Source organism: Loxodonta africana, chromosome 6, assembly GCF_030014295.1.
Source record: "Loxodonta africana isolate mLoxAfr1 chromosome 6, mLoxAfr1.hap2, whole genome shotgun sequence".
NCBI lineage: Eukaryota > Metazoa > Chordata > Mammalia > Proboscidea > Elephantidae > Loxodonta > Loxodonta africana.
In genome coordinates, this window is record NC_087347.1 from 36,180,599 (window position 1) to 36,204,381 (window position 23,783).

Below are 23,783 nucleotides of genomic sequence, written 5' to 3' on the forward strand. Positions count from 1 at the left end.
CCATGGGCCAGGCAAACAAAATGCCTGCTCTTCCTAGTGAGGTTGGGAGGGCTTCATGGAGGAGGTGACTTTAGTTCAGGATACACATATGTGTCTAAGCTCTTCCCTGGAACTTCATAAGACAGTGATTCCCAGAACTTTCTGGTGTCTGGACCCCATTTCACTCTCAAAAGAAAAAAAAAAGCAATTGCCATGAACTCATAGGGAATTCGTGTGTGTCAGAGTAGAATTGTCATTCATAGGGTTTTCAATGGCTGATTTTTCAGAAGTAGATTGCCAGGCCTTTCTTTCAAGGCATCTCTGGGTACATTCAAACTGCCAGCCTTTCAGTCAGCAGCCAAGCACTTAACAATTTGCACCATGCAGGGACAGCCTTAAAATTAGAGAATCCCAAAGATTATTTTATGTGGGTTATGCTCATCTATGGAAAAAAAAAAAAACTCTCCAGTCAATTCTGATACATGGTGACCTCATGTGTTACGCAGAAGAACTGCTCCATAGGATTCTAAGTATAGTATCATATCATCCCCAAATAGGGACAGTTTAACATTTTCATTACCAATTTGGATGCCCTTTATCTCTGTTTCTTGCCTTATTGCACTAGCTGAGACTTCTAATACAGTGTTCAAAAGGAGTGGTGATAAAGGGCATCCTTGTCTTGTTTCTGTTCTCCAGGGGAATGTTTTCAGCCTCTCTGCATTGAGAACAATGTTGGCCATTGGTTTTACATAGATGCCTTTAATGTGTTTAGAAATTTCCTTTCTATACCTGTTTTATTGAGAGTTTTTACCAGGAATGGGTGTTGGACTTTGTCGAATGCCTTTTCTGCGTCAATTGAGATGATCATGTGATTCTTTCCTTTCCTTTTATTTATGTGGTGGATTATGTTGATTGATTTTCTAATGTTGAACCATCCTTGCATACCTGGTATGAAAACTGCTTGGTCATGGTGTATTATTTTTTTAATGTGATGCTGAATTCTATTGGCTAGAATTTTGTTGAGAATTCTTGCATCTATATTCACGAGAGATATTGATCTGTAATTTTGTTTTTTTTTGTGGTGTCTTTGCTTGGTTTTGGTATCGGGGTGATGCTGGCTTCATAGAATGAATTCAAAAGTATCACTTCCTTTTCTACGTTCTGAAATAGTTTGAGTAGTACTGGTGTAAGCTCTTCTCTGAATGCTTGGTAGAATTCTCCAGTGAAGCCATCTGAGCCAGGGCTTTTTGTTGGGAGTTTTTAAAATTACGTTTTCAATCTTTTCTCTTGTTATGGGCCTATTCAGATTTTCAACGTCATTTTGTGTTAGTTTGGGTAGGTAGTGTGTCTCTAGAAATTTGTCCATTTCCTCTAGGTTTTCAAACTTGTTGGAGTATAATTTTTCATAATACTCTGTTATGATCCTTTTTATTTCAGCTGGGTCTGTTGTAATGTCCCCTATTTCATTTCTTATTTGGGTTATTTGCGTTGTCTCCTGTTTTTCTTGTGTCAATTTGGCCAGTGGTTTGTTGATTTTGTTGATCCTTTCAAAGAACCAATTTTGATTTTGTTGATTCTTTCTGTTGTTTTTTCTATTCTCAATTTCATTTATTTCTGCTCTGATCTTTATTATTTCCTTTCTTCTGGTACCTGTGGGGTTCCTTTGCTGTTCTCTTTCTATTTGTTCAAGTTGTGTAACTAACGTTTTCATTTTGTCCCTTTCTTCTTTTTTGATGTGTGCATCCATTGCTATAAATTGACCTCTGAGGACGGCCTGTACTGTGTCCCAGAGGTTTTGGTATGATGTGTTTTCATTCTCGTTTGATTCTAGGAACTTTTTCGTTCCATCCTTGATTTATTCTATAACCTAGTGGTTTTTAAGCAGGGTGTTACTCAGTTTCCATGTAATTGATTTTTTTTTCTTCCTGTTCTTAATTTCTAATCTGATGGCAGCGTGGTCAGAGAAGATACTTTTCATTATCTCACTGCTTTGGATTTTGTTGAGGGTTGCTCTGTGGCCTAAGATATGGTCTATCCTGGAGAACATTCCATGTGCGTTGAAAAAGAATGTGTACTTTGCAGCTGTAGGGAGCAGTGTTCTATATATGTCTATGAGGTCAGGTTGGCTGATTGTGCTCTTTGGCTCTTTTTATCTTTGTTGAGTTTCATTCTGGAGGTTCTGTCCTTTACTGAGAGTGGTGTGTTCAAGTCTCCTACTATTATTCTGGAACTGTCAATTTCTGTTTTCAGTGGTCTTAGAGTTTGTTTTATGTATTTAGGACCCCGTCATTGTGTGCATGGATGTTTTTGATGGTTAAGTCTTCACGATGGATCATCCCTTTAATCATTATATAGTGCCCATCTTTGTCTTTTACAGTGGATTTTGTTTTAAAGTCTATCTTATCTGAGAGTAGTATTGCCACTCCTGCTCTTTTTTGGTAGTTATTTGCTTGATATTTTTTTTTCCATCCTTTGATTTTTAATAAATTTACATCTTTCTTTCTGAGGTGTGTCTCTTGTAGACAGCATATCGATGGATCCTGTTTTTTTGTCCATTCTTTTGCTCTCTGTCTCTTTACGGGTGCATTTAGGCCATTTACATTCAGTGTAATTATTGATAGGTGTGAGTTTATTGCTGTCATTTTGTAGTGCTTTTTTTTTTTGGTGCTAACATTTTCTTTGTTCCTCTTACTCTCCTGTGCTGAGTTCATCTTGTTTGTGGATTTCTTTTTGATTTCTTCTGTTTTTGTAGATTTTGTTTTTATCGAGACTTTATGTATTTCTTCTTTATTTTGATGGGTAGGTTTATTAACTTTCTGTGTGGTTACCTTGAAATTTACCCTTATCTTCCTAGGTTTGAACCAGTCTATTATTACTTGGTATTGCCTTGCCTTCCTCTCTGTTAGAAAGTTCTATACCTATACCATTTATTCTCTTTTATTTTTCTGACATTGTTATTTACAGATTAACCTCTCTGGTTCCCTGTGCAATCGTTTTGATTTTGGATAGTCCTTGAGAGTTCATTTCCTAGATTGATATCTGGCTGGTACAGTCTTGCCTCTTAGATTCAGGCTGTGGTCTGATGTTGTTTGTTCTCAGACTGAAGGACTCCCTTTCATAATCCTTCTAAGTTTGGTTTGGTTTTTACATATTCCCTTAATTTCTGTTCATCTGGAAATGTCCTAATTTCACCATCATATTTGAACAAAAGTTTTGCAGGATATATTATTCTTGGTTGGCAATTTTTTTTTCTTTCAAGGTTTTATGTATGTCATCCCATTGCCTTCTTGCCTGCATGGTTTCTGCCAAATAATCAGAGCTTAGCCTTATTGTTTCTCCTCTGTACGTGACTCTGCTTTTCTTGAGCTGCTCGCAAGATTTTTTTCTTTGTCTTTAGTTTTAGCGAGTGTGATTGTGATCTGCCTTGGCTTCGTGAATGGTTCCATTCCTGGGCCAACAGAAGGTCTGGGGGCCATGACCACCGGGGTCCTTCTAGTCTCAGTCAGACCATTAAGTCTGGTCTTAGGAGAATTTGGGGTCTGCATCCCACTGCTCTCCTGCTCCCTCAGGGGTTCTCTGTTGTGTTCCCTGTCAGGGCAGTCATTGGTTATAGCCAGGCACCATCTGGTTCTTTTGGTCTCAGGATGATGTAGTCTGTGGTTCATGTGGCCTTTTCTGTCTCTTGGGCTCGTAATCGCCTTGTGTCCTTGGTGTTCTTCATTCTCCTTTGATCCAGGTGGGTTGAGACCAATTGATGCATCTTACATGGCCGCTTGCTAGCACTAAAGACCCCAGACACCACTCTTCAAAGTGGGATGCAGAATGTTTTGTTAATAGATTTTATTATGCCAGTTGACTTAGATGTCCCCTGAAACCATGGTCCCCAAATCCCTGCCCCTGCTATGCTGGCCTTCGAAGCATTCAGTTTATTCAGGAAACTTCTTTGCTTTTGGTTTAGTCCAGTTGTGCTGACCTCCCCTGTATTGTGTGCTGTCTTTCCCTTCACCTAAAGTAGTTCTTATCTGCTATCTCATTAGTGAATGCCCCCTCCCACCATCCCTCCCTCCCCCCTCTCGTAATCACAAAAGAATGTTTTCTTCTCAGTTTAAACTATTTCTCAAGTTCTTATAATAGTGGTCTTATACAATATTTGTCCTTTTGCCTCTGACTCATTTCGCTCAGCATAATGCCTTCCAGGTTCCTCCATGTTATGAAATGTTTCACAGATGCGTCACTGTTCTTTATCAATGCGTAGTATTCCATTGTGTGAATATACCACAATTTATTTACCCATTCATCCATTGATGGACACCTTGGTTGCTTCCAGCTTTTTGCTATTGTAAACAGAGCTGAAATAAACATGGGTGTGCATATATCTGTTTGTGTGAAGGCTCTTGTTTCTCTAGGGTATATTCCGAGGAGTGGGATTTCTGGGTTGTATGGTAGTTCTATTTCTAACTGTTTAAGATAACGCCAGATAGATTTCCAAAGTGGTTGTACCATTTTACATTCCCACCAGCAGTGTATAAGAGTTCCAATCTCTCCACAGCCTCTCCAACATTTATTATTTTGTGTTTTTTGGATTAATGCCAGCCTTGTTGGAGTGAGATGGAATCTCATTGTAGTTTTAATTTGCATTTCTCTAATAGCTAATGATCGAGAGCATTTTCTCATGTATCTGTTAGCTGCCTGAATATCTTCTTTAGTGAAGTGTGTGTTCATATCCTTTGCCCTCTTCTTGATTGGGTTGTTTGTCTTTTTGTGGTTGAGTTTTGACAGAATCATGTAGATTTTAGAGATCAGGCGCTGGTCGGAGATGTCATAGCTGAAAATTCTTTCCCAGTCTGTAGGTGGTCTTTTTACTCTTTTGGTGAAGTCTTTAGATGCACATAGGTATTTGATTTTTAGGAGCTCCCAGTTATCTGGTTTCTCTTCGTCATTTTTGGTAATGTTTTGTATTCTGTTTATGCCTTGTATTAGGGCTCCTAGGGTTGTCCCTATTTTTTCTTCCATGATCTTTATCGTTTTATTCTTTATGTTTAAATCTTTGATCCACTTGGAGTTAGTTTTTGTGCATACTGTGAGGTATGGGTCCTGTTTCATTCTTTTGCAAATGGATATCCAATTATGCCAGCACCATTTGTTAAAAAGACTGTCTTTTCCCCAGTTAACTGACACTGGGCCTTTGTCAAATATCAGCTGCTCATATGTGGATGGATTTATATCTGGGTTCTCAATTCTGTTCCACTGGTCTATGTGCCTGTTGTTGTACCAGTACCAGGCTGTTTTGAGTACTGTGGCTGTATAATAGGTTCTGAAATCAGGTAGAGTGAGGCCTCCCACTTTCTTCTTCTTTTTCAGTAATGCTTTGCTTATCCAAGGCTTCTTTCCCTTCCATATGAAGTTGGTGATTTGTTTCTCTATCACCTTAAAAAATGACATTGGAATTTGGATCGGAAGTGCATTGTATGTATAGATGGCTTTTGGTAGAATCGATATTTTTACTATGTTAAGTCTTCCTATCCATGAGCAAGGTATGTTTTTCCACTTAAGTATGTCCTTTTGAATTTCTTGTAGTAGAGCTTTGTAGTTTTCTTTGTATAGGTCTTTTACATCCTTGGTAAGATTTATTCCTAAGTATTTTATCTTCTTGGGGGCTACTGTGAATGGTATTGATTTGGTTATTTCCTCTTCGATATTCTTTTTGTTGATGTAGAGGAATCCAAGTGATTTTTGTATGTTTATCTTATAACCTGAGACTCTGCCAAACTCTTCTATTAGTTCAGTAGTTTTCTGGAGGATTCCTTAGGGTTTTCTGTGTATAAGATCATGTCATCTGCAAATAGAGATAATTTTACTTCCTCTTTGCCAATCCGGATGGCCTTTATTTCTTTGTCTAGCCTAATTGCCTTGGCTAGGACTTCTAGCATGATGTTGAATAAGAGAGGTGATAAAGGGCATCCTTGTCTGATTCCCGTTCTCAAGGGAAATGCTTTCAGGTTCTCTCCATTTAGAGTGATGTTGGCTGTTGGCTTTGCATAGATGCCCTTTATTATGTTGAGGAATTTTCCTTCAATTCCTATTTTGGTGAGAGTTTTATCATAAATGGGTGTTGGACTTTGTCAAATGCCTTTTCTGCATCAATTGATAAGATCATGTGGTTTTTGTCTTTTGTTTTATTTATATGGGTGCATTACATGAATGGTTTTTCTGATACTAAACCAGCCTTGGATACCTGGTATAAATCCCACTTGATCGTGGTGAATTATTTTTTTGATATGTTGTTGAATTCTATTGGCTAGAATTTTGTTGAGGATTTTTGCATCTATGTTCATGAGGGATATAGGTATGTAATTTTCTTTTTTTGTGGCGTCTTTACCTGGTTTTGGTATCAGGGAGATGGCAGCTTCATAGAATGAGTTGGGTAGTATTCTGTCATTTTCTGTGCTTTGAAGTAACTTTAGTAGTAGTGGTGTTAACTCTTCTCTGAAAGTTTGGTAGAACTCTGCAGTGAAGCGTCCGGGCCAGGGCTTTTTTTTTGTTGGCAGTTTTTTGATTACCATTTCTATCTCTTTTTTTGTTATGGGTCTATTTAGTTGTTCTACTTCTGAATGTGCTAGTTTAGGTAGGTAGTGTTTTTCCAGGAATTCATCCATTTCTTCTAGGTTTGAAAATTTGTTCGAGTACAATTTTTTGCAATAATCTGATATGATTCTTTTAATTTCAGTTGGGTCTGTTGTAATGTGGCCCTTCTCGTTTCTTATTCGGGTTATTTGTTTCCTTTTCTGTATTTCTTTAGTCAGTCTAGCCAATGGTTTATCAATTTTGTTAATTTTTTCAAAGAACCAGCTTTTGGCTTTGTTAATTCTTTCAATTGTTTTTCTGTTCTCTAATTCATTTAGTTCAGCTCTAATTTTTATTATTTGTTTTCTTCTGGTGCCTGATGGATTCTTTTGTTGCTCACTTTCTATTTGTTCAAATTGTAGGGACAGTTCTCTGATTTTGGCTCTTTCTTCTTTTTGTATGTGTGCATTTATCGATATAAATTGGCCTCTGAGCACTGCTTTTGCTGTGTCCCAGAGGTTTTGATGGGAAGTATTTTCATTCTCGTTGCATTCTATGAATTTCCGTATTCCCTCCTTGATGTCTTCTATAACCCAGTCTTTTTTCAGGAGGGTATTGTTCAGTTTCCAAGTATTTGATTTCTTTTCCCTAGTTTTTCTGTTACTGATTTCTACTTTTATTGCCTTGTGGTCTGAGAAGATGCTTTGTAATATTTCGATGTTTTGGATTCTGCAAAGGTTTGTTTTATGACCTAATATGTGGCCTATTCTAGAGAAAGTTCCATGTGTGCTAGAAAAAAAAGTATACTTTGCAGCAATTGGATGGAGAGTTCTGTATAAGTCAATGAGGTCAAGTTGGTTGATTGTTGTAATTAGGTCTTCCGTGTCTCTATTGAGCTTCTTACTGGATGTCCTGTCCTTCTCCAAAAGTGGTGTGTTGAAGTCTCCTACTATAATTGTGGAGGTGTCTATCTCACTTTTCAGTTCTGTTAAAATTTGATTTATGTGTCTTGCAGCCCTGTCATTGGGTGCATAAATATTTAATATGGTTATGTCTTCCTGATCAATTGTCCCTTTTATCATTATGTAGTGTCCTTCTTTATCCTTTGTGGTGGATTTAAGTCTAAACTCTATTTTGTCAGAAATTAATATTGCTACTCCTCTTCTTTTTTGCTTATTGTTTGCTTGATATATTTTTTTCCATCCTTTGAGTTTCAGTTTGTTTGTGTCTCTAAGTCTAAAGTGTGTCTCTTGTAGGCAGCACGTAGACGGATCGTGTTTCTTTATCCAGTCCGAGACTCTCTGTCTCTTTATTGGTGCATTTAGTCCATTTACATTCAGCGTAATTATAGATAAATAAGTGTTTAGTGTTGTCATTTTGATGCCTTTTTATGTGTGTTGTTGACAATTTCATTTTTCCACTTACGTTTTTGTGCTGAGATGTTTTTCTTAGTAAATTGTGAGATCCTCATTTTCATAGTGTTTGACTTTATGTTTGTTGAGTCATTACGTTTTTCTTGGCTTTTATATTGAATTATGGAGTTGTTATACCTCTTTGTGGTTACCTTAATATTTACCCCTATTTTTCTAAGTAAAAACTTAACTTGTATTGTTCTATATCGCCTTGTATCACTCTCCATATGGCAGTTCTATGCCACCTGTATTTAGTCCCTCTTTTTGATTATTGTGATCTTTTACGTATTGAATTCAGTGATTCCCTGTTATGAGTATTTTTTTTTAATTAATCTTAATTTGTTTTTGTGATTTCCCTATTTGAGTTGATATCAAGATGTTCTGTTTTGTGACCTTGTGTTGTGCTGGTATCTGATATTATTGGTTTTCTGACCAAACAATATCCTTTAGTATTTCTTGTAGCTTTGGTTTGGTTTTTGCAAATTCTCTAAACTTGTATTTATCTGTAAATATCTTAATTTGGCCTTCATATTTCAGAGAGAGTTTTGCTGGATATATGATCCTTGGCTGGCAGTTTTTCTCCTTCAGTGCTCTGTATATGTCGTCCCATTCCCTTCTTGCCTGCGTGATTTCTGCTGAGTAGTCTGAACTTACTCTTATTGATTCTCCCTTGAAGGAGACCTTTCTTTTCTCCCTGGCTGCTTTTAAAATTTTCTCTTTATCTTTGGTTTTGGCAAGTTTGATGATAATATGTCTTGGTGTTTTTCTTTTTGGATCAATCTTAAATGGGGTTCGATGAGCATCTTGGATAGGTATCCTTTCGTCTTTCATGATGTCAGGGAAGTTTTCTGTCAGGAGATCTTCAACTATTTTCTCTGTGTTTTCTGTCCTCCCTCCCTGTTTTGGGACTCCAATCACACGCAAGTTATCCTTCTTGATAGAGTCCCACATGATTCTTAGGGTTTCTTCATTTTTTTTAATTCTTTTATCTGATTTTTTTTCAGCTATGTTGGTGTTAATTCCCTGGTCCTCCAGATTTCCCAGTCTGCATTCTAATTGCTCGAGTCTGCTCCTCTGACTTCCTATTGCGTTGTCTAATTCTGTAATTTTATTGTTAATCTTTTGGATTTCTACATGCTTTCTCTCTATGGATTCTTGCAACTTATTAATTTTTCCACTATGTTCTTGAATAATCTTTCTGAGTTCTTCAACAGTTTTATCAGTGTGTTCCTTGGCTTTTTCTGTAGTTTGTCTTATTTCGTTTCTGATGTCTTGAAGCATTCTGTAAATTAGTTTTTTATATTCTGTATCTGATAATTCCAGGATTGTATCTTCATTTGGGAAAGATTTTGATTCTTTTGTTTGGGGGGTTGTAGAAGCTGTCATGGTCTGCTGCTTTATGTGGTTTGATATCGACTGCTGTCTCCGAGCCATCAATGGGAAACGTGTTTTTCCAGAAAATCCGTTGACTGGGACGCTGGCTCCAGGCTCCGAAAAGAGTCGCTGCTTCCCCATATTTGTTCGTTTTCCGTCTCTAAATCTGTGTTTGTTGTTCAGGGTTTGTAGATTGTTATGTATGTGATCGATTCACTTGTTTTTCCGAGTCTTTGTTGGAAGAGGGATCCGAGGTAGCGTCTACCTAGTCTGCCATCTTGGCCCCGCCTCTCTCATTTTTTAAAAATAATTTTTATTGTGCTTTAAGTGAAAGTTTACAAATCAAGTCAGTCTGTCACATATAAGCTTATATACACGTTACTCCATACTCCCACTTACTCTCCCCCTAATGAGTCAGCCCGCTCCCTCCTTCCAGTCCCTCCTTTCGTGACAATTTTGCCAGTTTCTAACCCTCTCTACCCTCCTATCTCCCCTCCAGACAAGAGATGCCAACACAGTCTCAAGCGTCCACCTGATAGAAGTAGCTCACTTTTCATCAGCATCTCTCTCCAACCCATTGTCCAGTCCCTTCCATGTCTGATGAGTTGTCTTTGGGAATAGTTCCTGTCCTGGGCCAACAGAAAGTTTGGGGACCATGACTACTGGGATTCCTCTAGTCTCAGTCAGACCATTAAGTCTGGTCTTTTTATGAGAATTTGTGGTCTGCATCCCACTGTTCTCCTGCTCCCTCAGGGGTTCTCTGTTGTGCTCCCTGTCAGGGCAGTCATCGGTTGTGGCCGGGCACCATCTAGTTCTTCTGGTCTCAGGATGATGTAAGTCTCTGGTTCATGTGGCCCTTTGTGTCTCTTGGGCTCATAGTTATCGTGTGAACTTGGTGTTCTTCATTCTCCTTTGATCCAGGTGGATTGAGACCAATTGATGTATCTTAGATGGCCGCTTGTTAGCATTTAAGACCCCAGACGCCACATTTCAAAGTGGGATGCAGAATGTTTTCATAATAGAATTATTTTGCCAATTGACTTAGGAGTCCCCTTAAGCCATAGTCCCCAAACCCCCACCCTTGCTCCGCTGACCTTCGAAGCATTCAGTTTATCCTGGAAACTTCTTTGCTTTTGGTCCAGTCCAGTTGAGCTGACCTTCCGTGTCTTGAGTATTGTCCTTTCCTTCACCTAAAGTAGTTCTTATCTACTAACTAATCAGTAAATAACCCTCTCCCACCCTCCTTCCCTCCCCCGCCTCGTAACCACAAAAGAATGTGTTCTTCTCAGTTTATACTATTTCTCAAGATCTTATAATAGTGGTCTTATACAATATTTGTCCTTTTGCATCTGACTAATTTCACTTAGCATAATGCCTTCCAGGTTCCTCCATGTTATGAATTTTTTCACAGGTTCGTCACTGTTCTTTATGGATGCGTAGTATTCCATTGTGTGAATATACCATAATTCATTTAACCATTCATCTGTTGATGGACACCTTGGTTGCTTCCAGCTTTTTGCTATTGTAAACAGAGCTGCAATAAACATGGGTGTGCAAATATCTGTTCATGTAAAGGCTCTTATTACTCTAGGGTATATTCCGAGGAGTAGTATTTCTGGATTCTATGGTAGTTCTATTTCTAACTTTTTAAGAAAACGCCAGATAGAATTCCAAAGTGGTTGTACCATTTTACATTCCCACCAGCAGTGTATAAGAGTTCCAATCTCTCCGCAGCCTCTCCAACATTTATTATTTTGTGTTTTTTGGTTTAATGCCAGCCTCACTGGAGTGAGATGAAATGTCATTGTAGTTTTGATCTGCATTTCTCTAATGGCTAATGATCGTGAACATTTCCTCATATATCTGTTAGCTACCTGAATGTCTTCTTTAGTGAAGTGTCTATTCATATCTCTTGCCCATTTTTTAATTGGGTTATTTGTTTCTTGCAGTTGAGATTTTGCAGTATCATGTAGATTTTAGAGATCAGGCGCTGATCAGAAAAGTTATAGCTAAAAACTTTTTCACAGTCTGTAGGTAGTCTTTTTCCTCTTTTGGTGAAGTCGTTTGATGAGCATAGGTGTTTGATATTTAGGAGCTTCCAGTTATCTAGTTTTTCTTCTGCATTCTTTATAAAGTTTTATATGTTGTTTATGCCATGTATTAGGGCTCCTAACATTGTCCCTATTTTTTCTTCCATGATCTTTATCGTTTAGATTTTATATTTAGGTCTTTGATCCATTTTGAGTTAGTTTTTGTGCATGGAGTGAGGTGTGGGTCTTGTTTCATTTTTTTGCAGATGGATATCCAGTTATGCCAGCACCATTTTTTAAAAAGACTGCCTTTTCCCCAGTTCACTGTTTTGGGGCCTTTGTCAAATATCAACTGCTCATATGTGGATGGATTTATGTCTGGATTCTCAATTCTGTTCCATTGGTCCATGTATCTGTTGTACCAGTACCAGGCTATTTTGACTACTGTGGCGGTATAATAGGTTCTAAAATCAGGTAAAGTAAGGCCTCCCACTTTGTTCTTTTTCAGTAATGCCTTATTTATCCGGGGCCTCTTTCCCTTCCATATGAAGTTGGTGATTTGTTTCTCCATCTCATTAAAGAATGTCATTGAGATTTGGGTCGGAATTGCATTAAATGTATAGATCGCTTTTGGTAGAATAGACATTTTCACAAAGTTAAGTCTTCCTAGGTTAAGTGCTGTAGCTGCTAACCAAAGGGTCAGCAGTTTTTATCCTCCAGGCGCTTCTTGGAAACTCTATGGGGCAGTTCTAGTCTGTTGTATAGGGTTGCTATGAGTTGGAATCGACTCGATGCCACTGGGTTTTGGGTATCCACGAGCAAGGTATGTTCTTCCACTTATGTAAGTCTCTTTTGGTTTCTTGCAGAAGTGTACTGTAGTTTTCTTTGTATAAGTCTTTTACATCTCTGGTAAGATTTATTCCTAAGTATTTTATCTTCTTGGGGGCTACTGTAAATGGCATTGATTTGGTGATTTCCTCTTCGATGTTCTTTTTGTTGGTGTGGAGGAATCCAACTGATTTTTGTATGTTTATCTTGTATCCCGATACTCTGCTGAGCTCTTCTATTAGTTTCAATAGTTTTCTGGAGGATTCCGCAGGGTTTTTTGTGTATATGATCATATCATCTGCAAATAGAGATACTTTTACTTCTTCCTTGCCAATCTGGATGCCCTTTGTTTCTTTATCTAGCCTAGTTGCTCTGGCTAGGGCTTCCAGCACAATGTTGAATGAGAGTGGTGACAAAGGGCATTCTTGTTTGGTTCCCGATCTCAATGGGAATGCTTTCAGGCTCTCTCCATCTAGGGCTATGTTGGCTGTTGGCATTGTATAAATGCCCTTTGTTATGTTGAGGAATTTTCCTTCTATTCCTATTTTGCTGAGAGTTTTTATCATGAATGAGTGTTGAACTTTGTCAAATGTCTTTTCTGCGTTAATTGATAAAATTATGTGATTCTTGTCTTTTATTTATGTGGTGGATTACATTAATTGTTTTTCTAATGTTGAACCATCCCTGCATACCTGGTACGAATCCCACTTGGTCATGGTGAATTACTTTTTTGATATGTTGTTGAATTCTGTTGGCTAGAATTTTGTTGAGGATTTTTGCATCTACATTCATGAGGGATATAGGTCTATAATTTTCTTTTCTTGTGGTGTCTTACCTCGTTTTGGTATCTGGGATATGGTGGCTTCGTAGTATGAGTTTGGTAGTATTCCGTCCTTTTCTATGCTCTGAAATACCTTTAGTAGTAGTGGTGTTAACTCTTCTCTGAAAGTTTCTAGAACTCTGCAGCAAAGCCGTCTGGTCCAGGGCTTTTTTTTGTTGGGAGTTTTTTGATTACCGTTTCAATCTCATTTAGTCCATTTACATTCAGGGTAATTATGGATAGGTATGAATTTAGTGCTATCATTTTGATGTGGTTTTTTTGTGTGTGTGTGTTGTTGACAGTTTCTTTTTCCCACTTGATTTTATGTGCTGAGTAGATTTTCTTTATATATTGTCCTTTCTTCGTATTTGTTGTTGATTTTGTTAATGCTGAGTCTGTATTTTCCCCTTGTGTTTTATTATTATGAGTAGGATAGTTTGGCTCCTTTGTGGTTACCTTATTATTTACCCCTATTTTTCTAAATTTAAAACTAACTTTTATTTCTCTGTATTGCCGTATCTTCCTCTCCATAGGGAAGGTGTATGATTACAATTCTTAGTCCCTCTTTATTATTTTAATGTTGTCTTCTTTTGTATAATAACATTGCTGTTACCCTGTTTTGGGCTTTTTTTCTTTTTATATAATCTTGCTTTGTTTTTTTGGATTTCCCTGTCTGGGTTGACTTCTGGTTGCTCTGCCCAGTGTTCTAGTCTTGGGTTGATACCTGATATTATTGATTTTCTAACCAAAGATCTCCCTTTAGTATTTCCCGTAGTTTTGGTTTGGTTTTTATGAATTCCCTAAACTTGTGTTTATCTGGAAATGTCTTAATTTCACCTTCATATTTAAGAGACAGTTTTGATGGATGTATGATTCTTGGCAGGCAATTTTTTCCCTTCAATTTTTTAAATATGTCATCCCATTGCCTTCTTGCCTGCATGGTTTCTGCCGAGTAGTCCGAGCTTATTCTTATTGGCTCTCCTTTTTAGGTGACTTTTCATTTATCCCTCGCTGCTCTTACAATTCTCTCTTTATCTTTGGTTTTGTCAAGTTTGATTATAATATGTCTTGTTCACTTTCTTTTCAGATCTACCTTATGTGGAGTTCGATGAGCATCTTGGATAGGTATCTTCTCATCTTTCACAATATCATGGAAGTTTTCTGCCAACAAATCCTCAACAATTTTCTCTGTATTTTCTGTTGTTCCTCCCTGTTCTGGTACTCCAATGACTCGTAGGTTATTTCTCTTGATAGAGTCCCACATGATTCTTAAGGTTTCTTTATTTTTTTTGGTTCTTTTTATCTGATTTTTCTTCAAATATATTAGTGCCAAGTGATTTATTTTCAAGTTCAGAAATTCTAGCTTCTACTTGCTCAATTCTGCTTCTCTGACTTTCTATTTAGTTGTCTAATTCCGTAATTTTATTGTTAATCTGAATTTCTGATTGCTGTCTATTTATAGATTTTTCCAGCTTATTAAACTTTTCATTATGTTGCTGAATAATCTTTCTAATTTCTTCTGTTGCTTTATCTGTGTGTTCCTTGGCTTGTTCTGTGTATTGCCTCATTTCCTTCCTGATGTCTTGAAGGGTTCTGTATATTAAACTTTTGTATTCTGCATCTGATAATTCCAGGAATGCACTTTCATCTAAAAGATCCCTGGATTTTTTGTTTTGAGAGCCTATTAAGGTGATCATGGTCTGTTTCTTTATGTGACTTGATATTGGCTGTTGTCTCCGAGCCACCTATAAGTTATTGTATTAGTTTATGCTTGCTTACTGTGTCGTAGCTGCTTGCTTTGTTTTGTTTTTGTATACCCCTATGGGTTGCTTGAGTGAGCTAGCTTGATTATTTTTGCCTTTGGAGCTCTGGTGTCCTGTCCCCAGCTGGCTAGAGCTGTTATGAGGTATATCAGTCTAGGAGTCCATTCAGTTTTCTTGTATGAATTCAGCTCAGGTTTCTAGGTAGCTGATCATCAAGTGTGTGGTACAGGCTCTGTCCTACAGTCTTAGAGGGGCAGGGGTGATTGGCATATATACCCGTATCTGATTGCAGCAGGGGGTCACACTCTGAACAAGGCAGGGGGCTGAGAACCGACCCCCAAATGTCTCTGGGGAAAATACGTCTCTGTTCCCTAGAGCATGCTGGTGGGTGGGTTCTGCAGAGGGACCACGGGCACCCAAAGTTTTTGGTTGTAAGGACTGGGAGGTACCAGTTATCTTTGGACCCTTGTCGTGGGTGGCTGGTGACCTGAGTGGAGCTACCAGGCCTTAGGTCCCTGATGCGGGTAGGCGAGGACCTTGTTTAATAGCAAAAGCAATGTCAAATGTCAAACACCCACCTTTCCACCGCACAGCTGAAATGGTTGGAGTTTGCCAACAAGGGCCTATTCTCCTGAAATAGGCCCACACAGGTCCATGCAGAAGGGAAAGATGCTTAAGGTCCACGGATGGTTTATGCCTGGACAGGAGCAGCTTCTGTCCTGAGCTCCCCCAGTTAATGGAGGTAGCAAATTATCTTTTCCCCCCAGTTGCAAATTTTTTCCTTCCCCAAGGCCAGGAGGATGGCTCTAGTGCTCACCAGGGTCTATCTCAGGCCCAGGGATTCAGCCGCTGAATCTGGTTTGGGGGTGGGGGGGCACAGTAAAATAGACGCAAGTACTTAGCTCTTGCCGAGAGCATCATAATCCTCAGGTTCCGGAGGTGTGAGTAGGCCGTGTGGCTGGCTGCTTCTCCCTGAGGAAACTGCAGCCGAATGCTAGTACCAGCCTGCTACCACCACTGCTGCAGCTCCGGGAATGGTGCCTGAGGGCTTCCCCCGATTCAGGTCCGGTAACTCCTCTCCACTTCTGAACGGTCTCTTCCTCCCACTGCCCTTCGGTTGGATGTCCAAACTTGCCTCTGATGCTCAGGGCTCCCAGCTTGTCACAAATATATTCGTTTCACTTATTTTTTCAGGTCTTTGTCGTAAAGAGGGCTTCCTGGAAGTGTCTTTGTCTATTCCACCATCTTGGCTCTGTCTCCGGACAACGTTTTATCTTTATACGTTTTGATATCGTCTGCTATCTTTGGGACATTCAGGAATTACTTTCTTTGCTTCTTCATTGTAGATTTGTTTGTTTTGCCCTGCTTTTTTGTTTTAGTTTGTTACATCAGGTGTGGTGCAGCAGAGCAGGTCCACCTGAAGGGGAGAGGCTGGGCTGGGTTGTTTGTGGCCCGTACTAGGGCTGACAGGGTGGGCTAGGAATCAGTGCTGGGCAGGTTCCAGGAGGCCATGCCTGTGCTGCTTGGGGGTGTGATGTTTAGTGCATGGTGCAGGTAGGCAGGAAGGTGGGGGGAGGTTGTGTTGTGTGGAGCTTAATAGGGGCATGGGAAAGAGGAGAGAGAGGAAAGAGAAACAGGAGCCAAAAACAAACAAGCAAAGAAAGATAGGGAAAAAATAATAGTGCTAAGGGAGTTTGATGTTGGAGTGGAGAAATGAGAAACTGAGAAATAGAGAAAAGCAAAAGGGTAAAAGAAAGAAAAAAATAACTAGGTAAAAATTTGGAAAAGAAAAAAAAAGCCCCCAGGAGTCCCGGAATCCCACTGGTGGGGCTGCTTAGACCAGGGAAGTGGCTCCCAGGCTGCACAGTATAGCCTGGCTAGAGGGGGTATAGATGTCACACACCACCAGGTATTCAGGAGACAGGAAAGGAGATAAGTGTACAGAGACGAGAACTGAGAAATGAAGAAACACAGAAAGGTAAAAAGAGAAAAGAAAAAAAGAAATGCCCCCAGGGATCCCACCTACACGACTGTGCAGATTAGGGGAGTAGCTCCTGAGCCATGTAGTAGTCCGGCTAGAAGGGGCTCCTAAACTGCGAAAAGAAAAAGAAAACAAACAAAACAGAACAAAGCAAAACAAGGCAAAAAAAAAGCCCCAGGGATCCCACTACCGTGGTGTCATGGGCTGGGGGAGTGGTTGCCCAGTCAAGCTTGGCTTCACAGCCTTTCAAGAAGAAGCAAAGATGGCACACAGAGCCAGGTGTTCCAGAGAAAGGAGGGGGAGGTGCTAGGAGGCACAGAAGAAACTAAAAGATACAGAAAGAACCAACACCAGCTCAGGGGCCCGGCCACTGTGGGCAGGGTGAATCCAAGCAGCCTGAGGCCAAAGCAGTTGCCTCCAGACCAAGAGACTGCAACTGGCAGGAAGCAGAGGAGGCTTAAGGGGGAAGGAAGAAGGGGAGAGTTAGGAAAGTGGATATCACCCTTTACCGGGTGCTCTGTCTCCTGCTGGAAACTCCGTGAAGTTGATTTCCTGTACTCCCTGTCCACCGATCTCCGACGTGAGTGGAGCAAATCCAAGTGGCACAGATGCTGCACTTTCCAGCCAGCCCAGTCACCGTAACCAGCCAGGAAGCTCAGAGGTAGAGCGGCGGGGAGAGAATGGAGGGTGGGAGAGCGTGTATCCCTGGTACTGGGTGCTCTGTCTCCTGCTGGGAGTTCCGCAAAACTCCTTTCCCCTGCTCCTGCCTGCCGATCCCTGACAGGAGTCCAATATCGCAGATTTGTGCTGCATTAGCTGATGGGGCCCTCCACATGTATCTCTCCTTGCTGTCTGTCCTCTGTCAGCTTCTTATTCCGTTTTGGTGCTTGGCTGAGTTCTTTTTCTCTTCATTTGACACTTCAGGTTCCAGGAATGACGTTTGTCTCTGTTTTACTTTTTCAGGTTTTGCTCTAGAGGGACAGCATGGTGCTTCTGTCTATAGTGCCATGTTGGCCAGAAGTATCACTCCCTTAAGAATTTTTTTAACGTATTTTTTTTTAAGGTGTTCTCATTCTGGAGTTGAAGAACGTCTAGAAAGTTCTTCTGCTAAAAAATTAACAGATATAGGAATCAGACGAATCTTTTCTTCAGAGCATGACATTTTCCGGGAAAGTGTAAGAAAATTTTTTCAAGAAGAAGTAATTCCTTATCACGCAGAGTAAGTGGCACGTTTTCCTTTAATGTAATGTACACTAGGAGTGTGGTAAGTACCATTTTCTGGGATGCTGTATGTAGATGTACAGGAAGAATAGTGTGTTCTGTGCTTTATTAACACTTTTACTGCCCATCACCAAAATATTCTGGGACCCAGGGGTTCTTAAGTTAGTTCAGAGCTCTTTTAATGGTTTTAAAATACACAATTCAAAAGTGAGAAAATTTGCAATTTAATCTAAAAATTGTACTTGTTTAAATTGTGATTAAGCGGCAACAAAATATTAGTCAGTTTCATATTCTTTCTTCTTTTGCCTTATGAGTGAATTACCACCAGTTGTCGTGGAGTTGATTCCAACTCGTGGTGACTTCATGTGTGTCAGAGTAGAATCGTGCTCTATAGGGTTTTCAGTGGCTGGTTTTTCATAAGCAGGTCACTTAGGCTTTTCTTTCTAGGCACCTCTGGGTAGACTCCAACCACTAGCATTTCTGTTAGCAGCTGATCGAATTAACTATTTACATCACCCAGGCACTCCCCTGAGTGAATTAAAATATGTAAAAGCTCAAAAGCCAGCATAATGCAAATCTTTGTAGGCAAATTGGTTACCTGGAAGTACTTTTGTCAATAAAGTAGGTGACTAATTAATCAATCACCTACCTTATTGACAAAAATCTGTCATTTCTATTAAAATAGGATCTTATTATATTTCCAAAATTCACTCAATGACAATACTGTAATTAGAATAGTATTTTTAAATGATTTTAAAACAGCTTGCATTTAGGTTTTTATTGATACTCTCTTGGTAAGAGTAACTAAAATTAGCTAAACAGAAATCAAGGCTAGTCTTTAGTGAAAAGCAACTAGCTTCTTATTAAAGACAAAAGAAATGTAGCAGCTCTCCTTAGAGAATCTTTTATTTCCTTACAGCTTTTAAACCTAGTTCCAGAAAAATTGTTGGTGAGGCCTTGAGGTAAAAACAGTAGAAGTTAGCAAATTTGGGGCATTATTAGCCCCAAAACATTTCCAGAGCTGCTTTCGGCAGTAACTACATCAAAATGGACATGATAATCAAACTCTTTGTTTTAAAATTTCTTGTGGTATCTGTATGTCTTTAATCAGTATCTTCAAACAGCCCCATATCTTCCTATCTATACCTAACTTTTTTTTTATACTTAACTACCATTTCAAAACACAACAAAATAAAACAAAAATTCTCAGATTCCCTATCTCCAACTAGTCATCTGTTTTCTCATTATGCCGTTCTCATTTTTAAAGTAAAGCTGACATTGCATGGTGGTTGTTATTTGCTGTCGAGTTGGCTGCAACTCATGGTGACCTTATGTGTAACAGAACAGAACATTGCCTGGTCCTGTGCCATCTTCATGATTGTTGGTATGTTTGAGTCCGTTTCTGAAAAGATGAGGTATTTTACCCAAATACCTCATCTTTTCAGAAATTTCTTTGCAGAGCTATGCTGCAAGGTACTTCTCTCTCTTATTCTTCCTGTTTATACCATAATAAAGTTTCCAGCTCTTGTCAGCTTTTATATGCTTTTTCCATATGTTAAGCACTTTAAGGAAATGCATAGAGCAGGATTACCTTTCAAGGCATGTTGGGCAAATTCCCATGACTATATGGCGCAACTAAGCTTGTACCCTAAGAGCACCAGCTGATAAAACTAGACACATGGATATCAGTGGGTCTAATTTGCAAGTCCAGTAAGAGAGGGAAAAGAGAAAGTGGTAAATATGAAGAAGCAAGACAGAGAGAGAAGAAAAAAGAATTGAAGAGTCAGATGCAATTAGAAGGGTATGGCCCATGCCAACAATTGCCTTAAAGAAGCATTCCTGTGTATATCATTTATAAATTAAAACTGGGTACCTTTAAAATAATATGAGACAATTTTCTCTGATTTTTAAATATTTGTTATTTGCAGATGGGAGAAAGCTGGAGAAGTGAGTAGGGAGCTTTGGGAAAAAGCTGGAAAACAAGGACTGCTCGGTATCAATGTTGCCGAGCATCATGGTGGTATTGGTGGAGACCTCTATTCGGCAGCTGTTGTGTGGGAAGAGCAGTAAGTATGTAGACACTTGAAGTTGAGTCTTTTGTTTTGTAAGCACATTGCTCACCTTTTTGAGATAATTAAAAAAAATGCTTTCTGATCTTCTTGGGAGATTGAAAATAGTCTTAAATTGTGAAAGATTTTACCACTCCTGTACTTTTACATTTTTTGACTGGGAAGACAAGGATGACCACTTTTAAGTTGTTGAAATAGGAGTTGCTGAAAACTAAAGGGATGGCATTCTTTGTGATTGGCATAAGCAGTTATTTTCCCCTTTTGAAAGAAAACAACAGTGTGGGAAGAGATTCCCATCAAATATGATAAAACATTACTATATAAGGAAAAAATCAGGATTTCAATTGATAAATGGGCAAAAGATTTCAGCATTTTTTAATTAAAAAAAAGTTTACCTTTATTATCAATCAAATGAAAATTAAATTAACCTGGAAATATCATTTTGAGCACCTACAAAATTAGTGAAAATGAAAAATCATAATACTCAGTGCTGACAAGGTTGCAGTGAAAGTGCCATACTCATCTACTCTTGGTGGCATTATAAATTAGAATGATAAATGCTTTGGGGATTAAAAATGAGATTATATATAAAAAATAAAAAAGTGTATGCTCTTTGATCTAAGATTCCACTTTTGGAAATTTATCTTAAGGAAATAATAAGAAAAATAGAACTTAAGTGTAGAAATCATTATGTTAGATCATAATGTCCCAAATTTGGAAGCAATCTAAATGTCTAGCAGTAGGAGAATGAATAAGTAAATTATGGCATGTAAAGAACTTGGAATGTTTTGTAGCTATTTTAGGTTGTGTAAAATACTATGTAAAAAAAGGGGTTTTATGTATGAGACAAAATCAAAACAGCAAAATACAAGAAGTACACCATGATTGCAGTTATATTAGAATATATCTTTATGACAAAGGTAATGTGCCAAAATGAAAGTAGTTGTTTTGTTGGAGTAATACAATTGTAGGTGATCAGTTTTACGAAGTTTTTTATCTATTAGTTCATTAAATATGTTTTAGAGCACTTTTATTCTGTTACAGCAAGAAATTAAAAGATTAGTAAGAAAAAAAAGAGAGCAAGAGAACCTTTAAGAAGTTCATAGATTCATAGGGAAACAGGCTATTACACACAATGTAATAAGTTTTTTAATCTTTGTTGTTTTAGTTGTTTTTTAATTTCAAAAAACTAAACACAGAATAAAATAATTTTCATGCTTTAAATTTTCTTTTTTTTTTTTTCTCTAAGAGCATATTCAAATTGTACTGGCCCAGGCTTTAGTCTTCATTCAAATATTGTCATGCCCTATATCGCAAACTATGGCTCGGAAGAGCAGATTAAGCACTTCATTCCCCAGATGACAGCAGGCAAATGTATTGGTGCCATAGCAATGACAGAGCCTGGGGCTGGAAGGTAAGAATCATGGAAGGCTAGCAAGTCAGTCAGATATTGAGAGAGACAGATACAATGGGCCATATAGGTAAGAGGCTATAAGAATGGAGAAAAGTACCAGCTGATGAAGAAGAATATTAGAGTGTTGAGGAATTATAGTGAGAAATAAAGAAAACGCACATGGAAGGGAAAGAATAGAGAAGGTGGGACGTGGTAATTTAGTCTCCAAGATGGGTTGGCTACTCTCTGTATTCCTGCTTTGATTTAGGTGGGAATCAGACATCTCCTTTTGTACAGTTCCAAATTTGTATTACTATGTATATTTGTAGTCTACAGTAACATTTTATAAATGCTTTTATGTTGATTTTCTTGTTTGGCAATCACAGTAGTGTTGTTGTTAGCTGCAGTTGAACAAAACGTTGCCCAGTCCTGCATCATCCTCACAATTGCCAGCAAATCACAGTAATAACATACGGAATATAGAGATATTAAGATCTCTATGTAAAGAGAAAGAAGGAAATGAGAAATAAAGTATTTTAACCAAGTTTATAGAGCAAGTTGTTGACTGCATTGGAGCTAGGACGTCCTGACACCAGCTGTGTGATCTCGGGCAAAATCTCTGAGCCTCAATGTCTATATCAGTGAAATCGAAATAATGATACATAGTAGAACTATAGCGAGGGTCTGAATTCTTGGCATTACTAAGTAATATATTGTAAAACCACTTTTACTATTTGGTTTTTACCAATTAAAGATTTTTTTAAATCCAGAAACCAGTGCCATTAACTTTATTACCTTTGACATATCCCTGTGTAGAATTGTTTGTAATAAACTGTGTATGTATCTTAGTAACTGATAATTTGCACATTTTGTTGTTGTTGTTAGGTGCCATCAAGTTGGTTCCAACTCATAGAGACCCTATGCACAGCAGAAGGAAACACTGCTGGCCTTGCGCCATTCTCACAATCGTTGTTATGCTTGAGTCCATTGTTGCAGCCACTGTGTCAGTCCCTCTCATTGAGAGTCTTCCTCTTTTTCTCTGACCCTCTACTTTACCAAGCATGATGTCCTTCTCCAGGGACTGACCACTCCTGACAACATGTCCAAAGTATGTGAGAGGTAGTCTTGCCATCCTTGCTTCTAAGGAGCATTCTGGTTGTACTTCCTCCGATACAGATTTGTTCATTCTTTTGGCAGTCCATGGAATATGCAATATTCTTCTCCATACCACAATTCAAAGTCATCAGTTCTTCAGTCTTCATTATTCATCGTCCAGCTTTCACATGCACGGGAGGCGATTGAAAACACCATGACTTAGGTCAGGTGAATCTTACTCCTCAAGGTGACGTCTTTGCTTTTCAGCACTTTAAAGAGGTCTTTTACAGCAGATTTGTGCGATGCAGTGCGACTTCTGATTTCTTGACTGCTGCTTCCATGGCTGTTGATTGTGGATCTAAGTAAAACGAAATCCTTTACAATTTCAATTTTTTCCCCGTTTATCATGATATTGCTTATTTGTCCAGTTGTGAGGATTTTTATTTTCTTTATGCTGAGGTTTAATCCATACTGAAGGCCGTGATCTTTGATCTTTGTCAGTAAGTGCTTCAAGTCCTCCTCACTTTCAGCAAGCAAGGTTGTGTCATCTGCATTATGCAGGTTGTTAAAGAGTCTTCCTCCAATCCTGATGCCCCATTCTTCTTCATATAGTCCAGCTTCTCAGATTATTTGCTCAGCATATAGATTGAATAAGTATGGTGAAACAATACAACCGTGACCCACACCTTTCCTACCTTTAAACCACGCAATATCCCCTTGTTCTCTTCAAATGACTGCCTCTTAATCTATGTACAGATTCCTCATGAGCACAATTAAGTATTCTGGAATTCCCATTCTCCACAAGGTTATCCATAATTTGTTGATCCACGCAGTTGAATGCCTTTGCGTAGTCAACAAAACACAAGTAAATATCTTTCTGGTGTTCTCTACTTTTAGCCAGGATCCATATGATTAAAAAAAAAACTTTCTGGTGTTCTCTACTTTTAGCCAGGATCCATATGATTAAAAAAAAAACTTTCTGGTGTTCTCTACTCTTAGCCAGGATCCATATGATATCAGCGATGATATCCTTGGTTCTGCATCCTCTTCTGAATCCACCTTGAATTTCTGGCAGTTCCAGGTTGATATACTGCTGCAGCTGCTTTTGAATGATCTTCAGCAAAATTTTACTTGAGTATGATATTAATGATATTGTTCGATAATTTCTGAATTCAGTGGGATCGCATTTTTTGGGAATAGGCATAAATATGGATCTCTTCCAGTCAGTTGGCCAGGTAGCAGTCTTCCAAATTT

General features: G+C 38.6%; 1 protein-coding gene across 3 annotated transcripts in view; it reads left to right on the top strand.

The window, feature by feature from the left end:
- ACADL (acyl-CoA dehydrogenase long chain) overlaps positions 1-23,783 on the top strand; it is a 77,310-nt gene that overhangs the window by 1,871 nt on the left and 51,656 nt on the right. For 2 of the 3 annotated variants that reach the window (XM_023541864.2, XM_010602198.3), the window contains exons 2-4: positions 17,815-17,970; positions 19,901-20,038; positions 21,291-21,455. In XM_023541864.2, coding sequence (XP_023397632.2) covers positions 17,815-17,970; positions 19,901-20,038; positions 21,291-21,455 — 459 coding nt within the window. The remainder of the gene's footprint in view (positions 1-17,814; positions 17,971-19,900; positions 20,039-21,290; positions 21,456-23,783) is intronic. The other variant, XM_023541865.2, reaches the window with a different exon arrangement.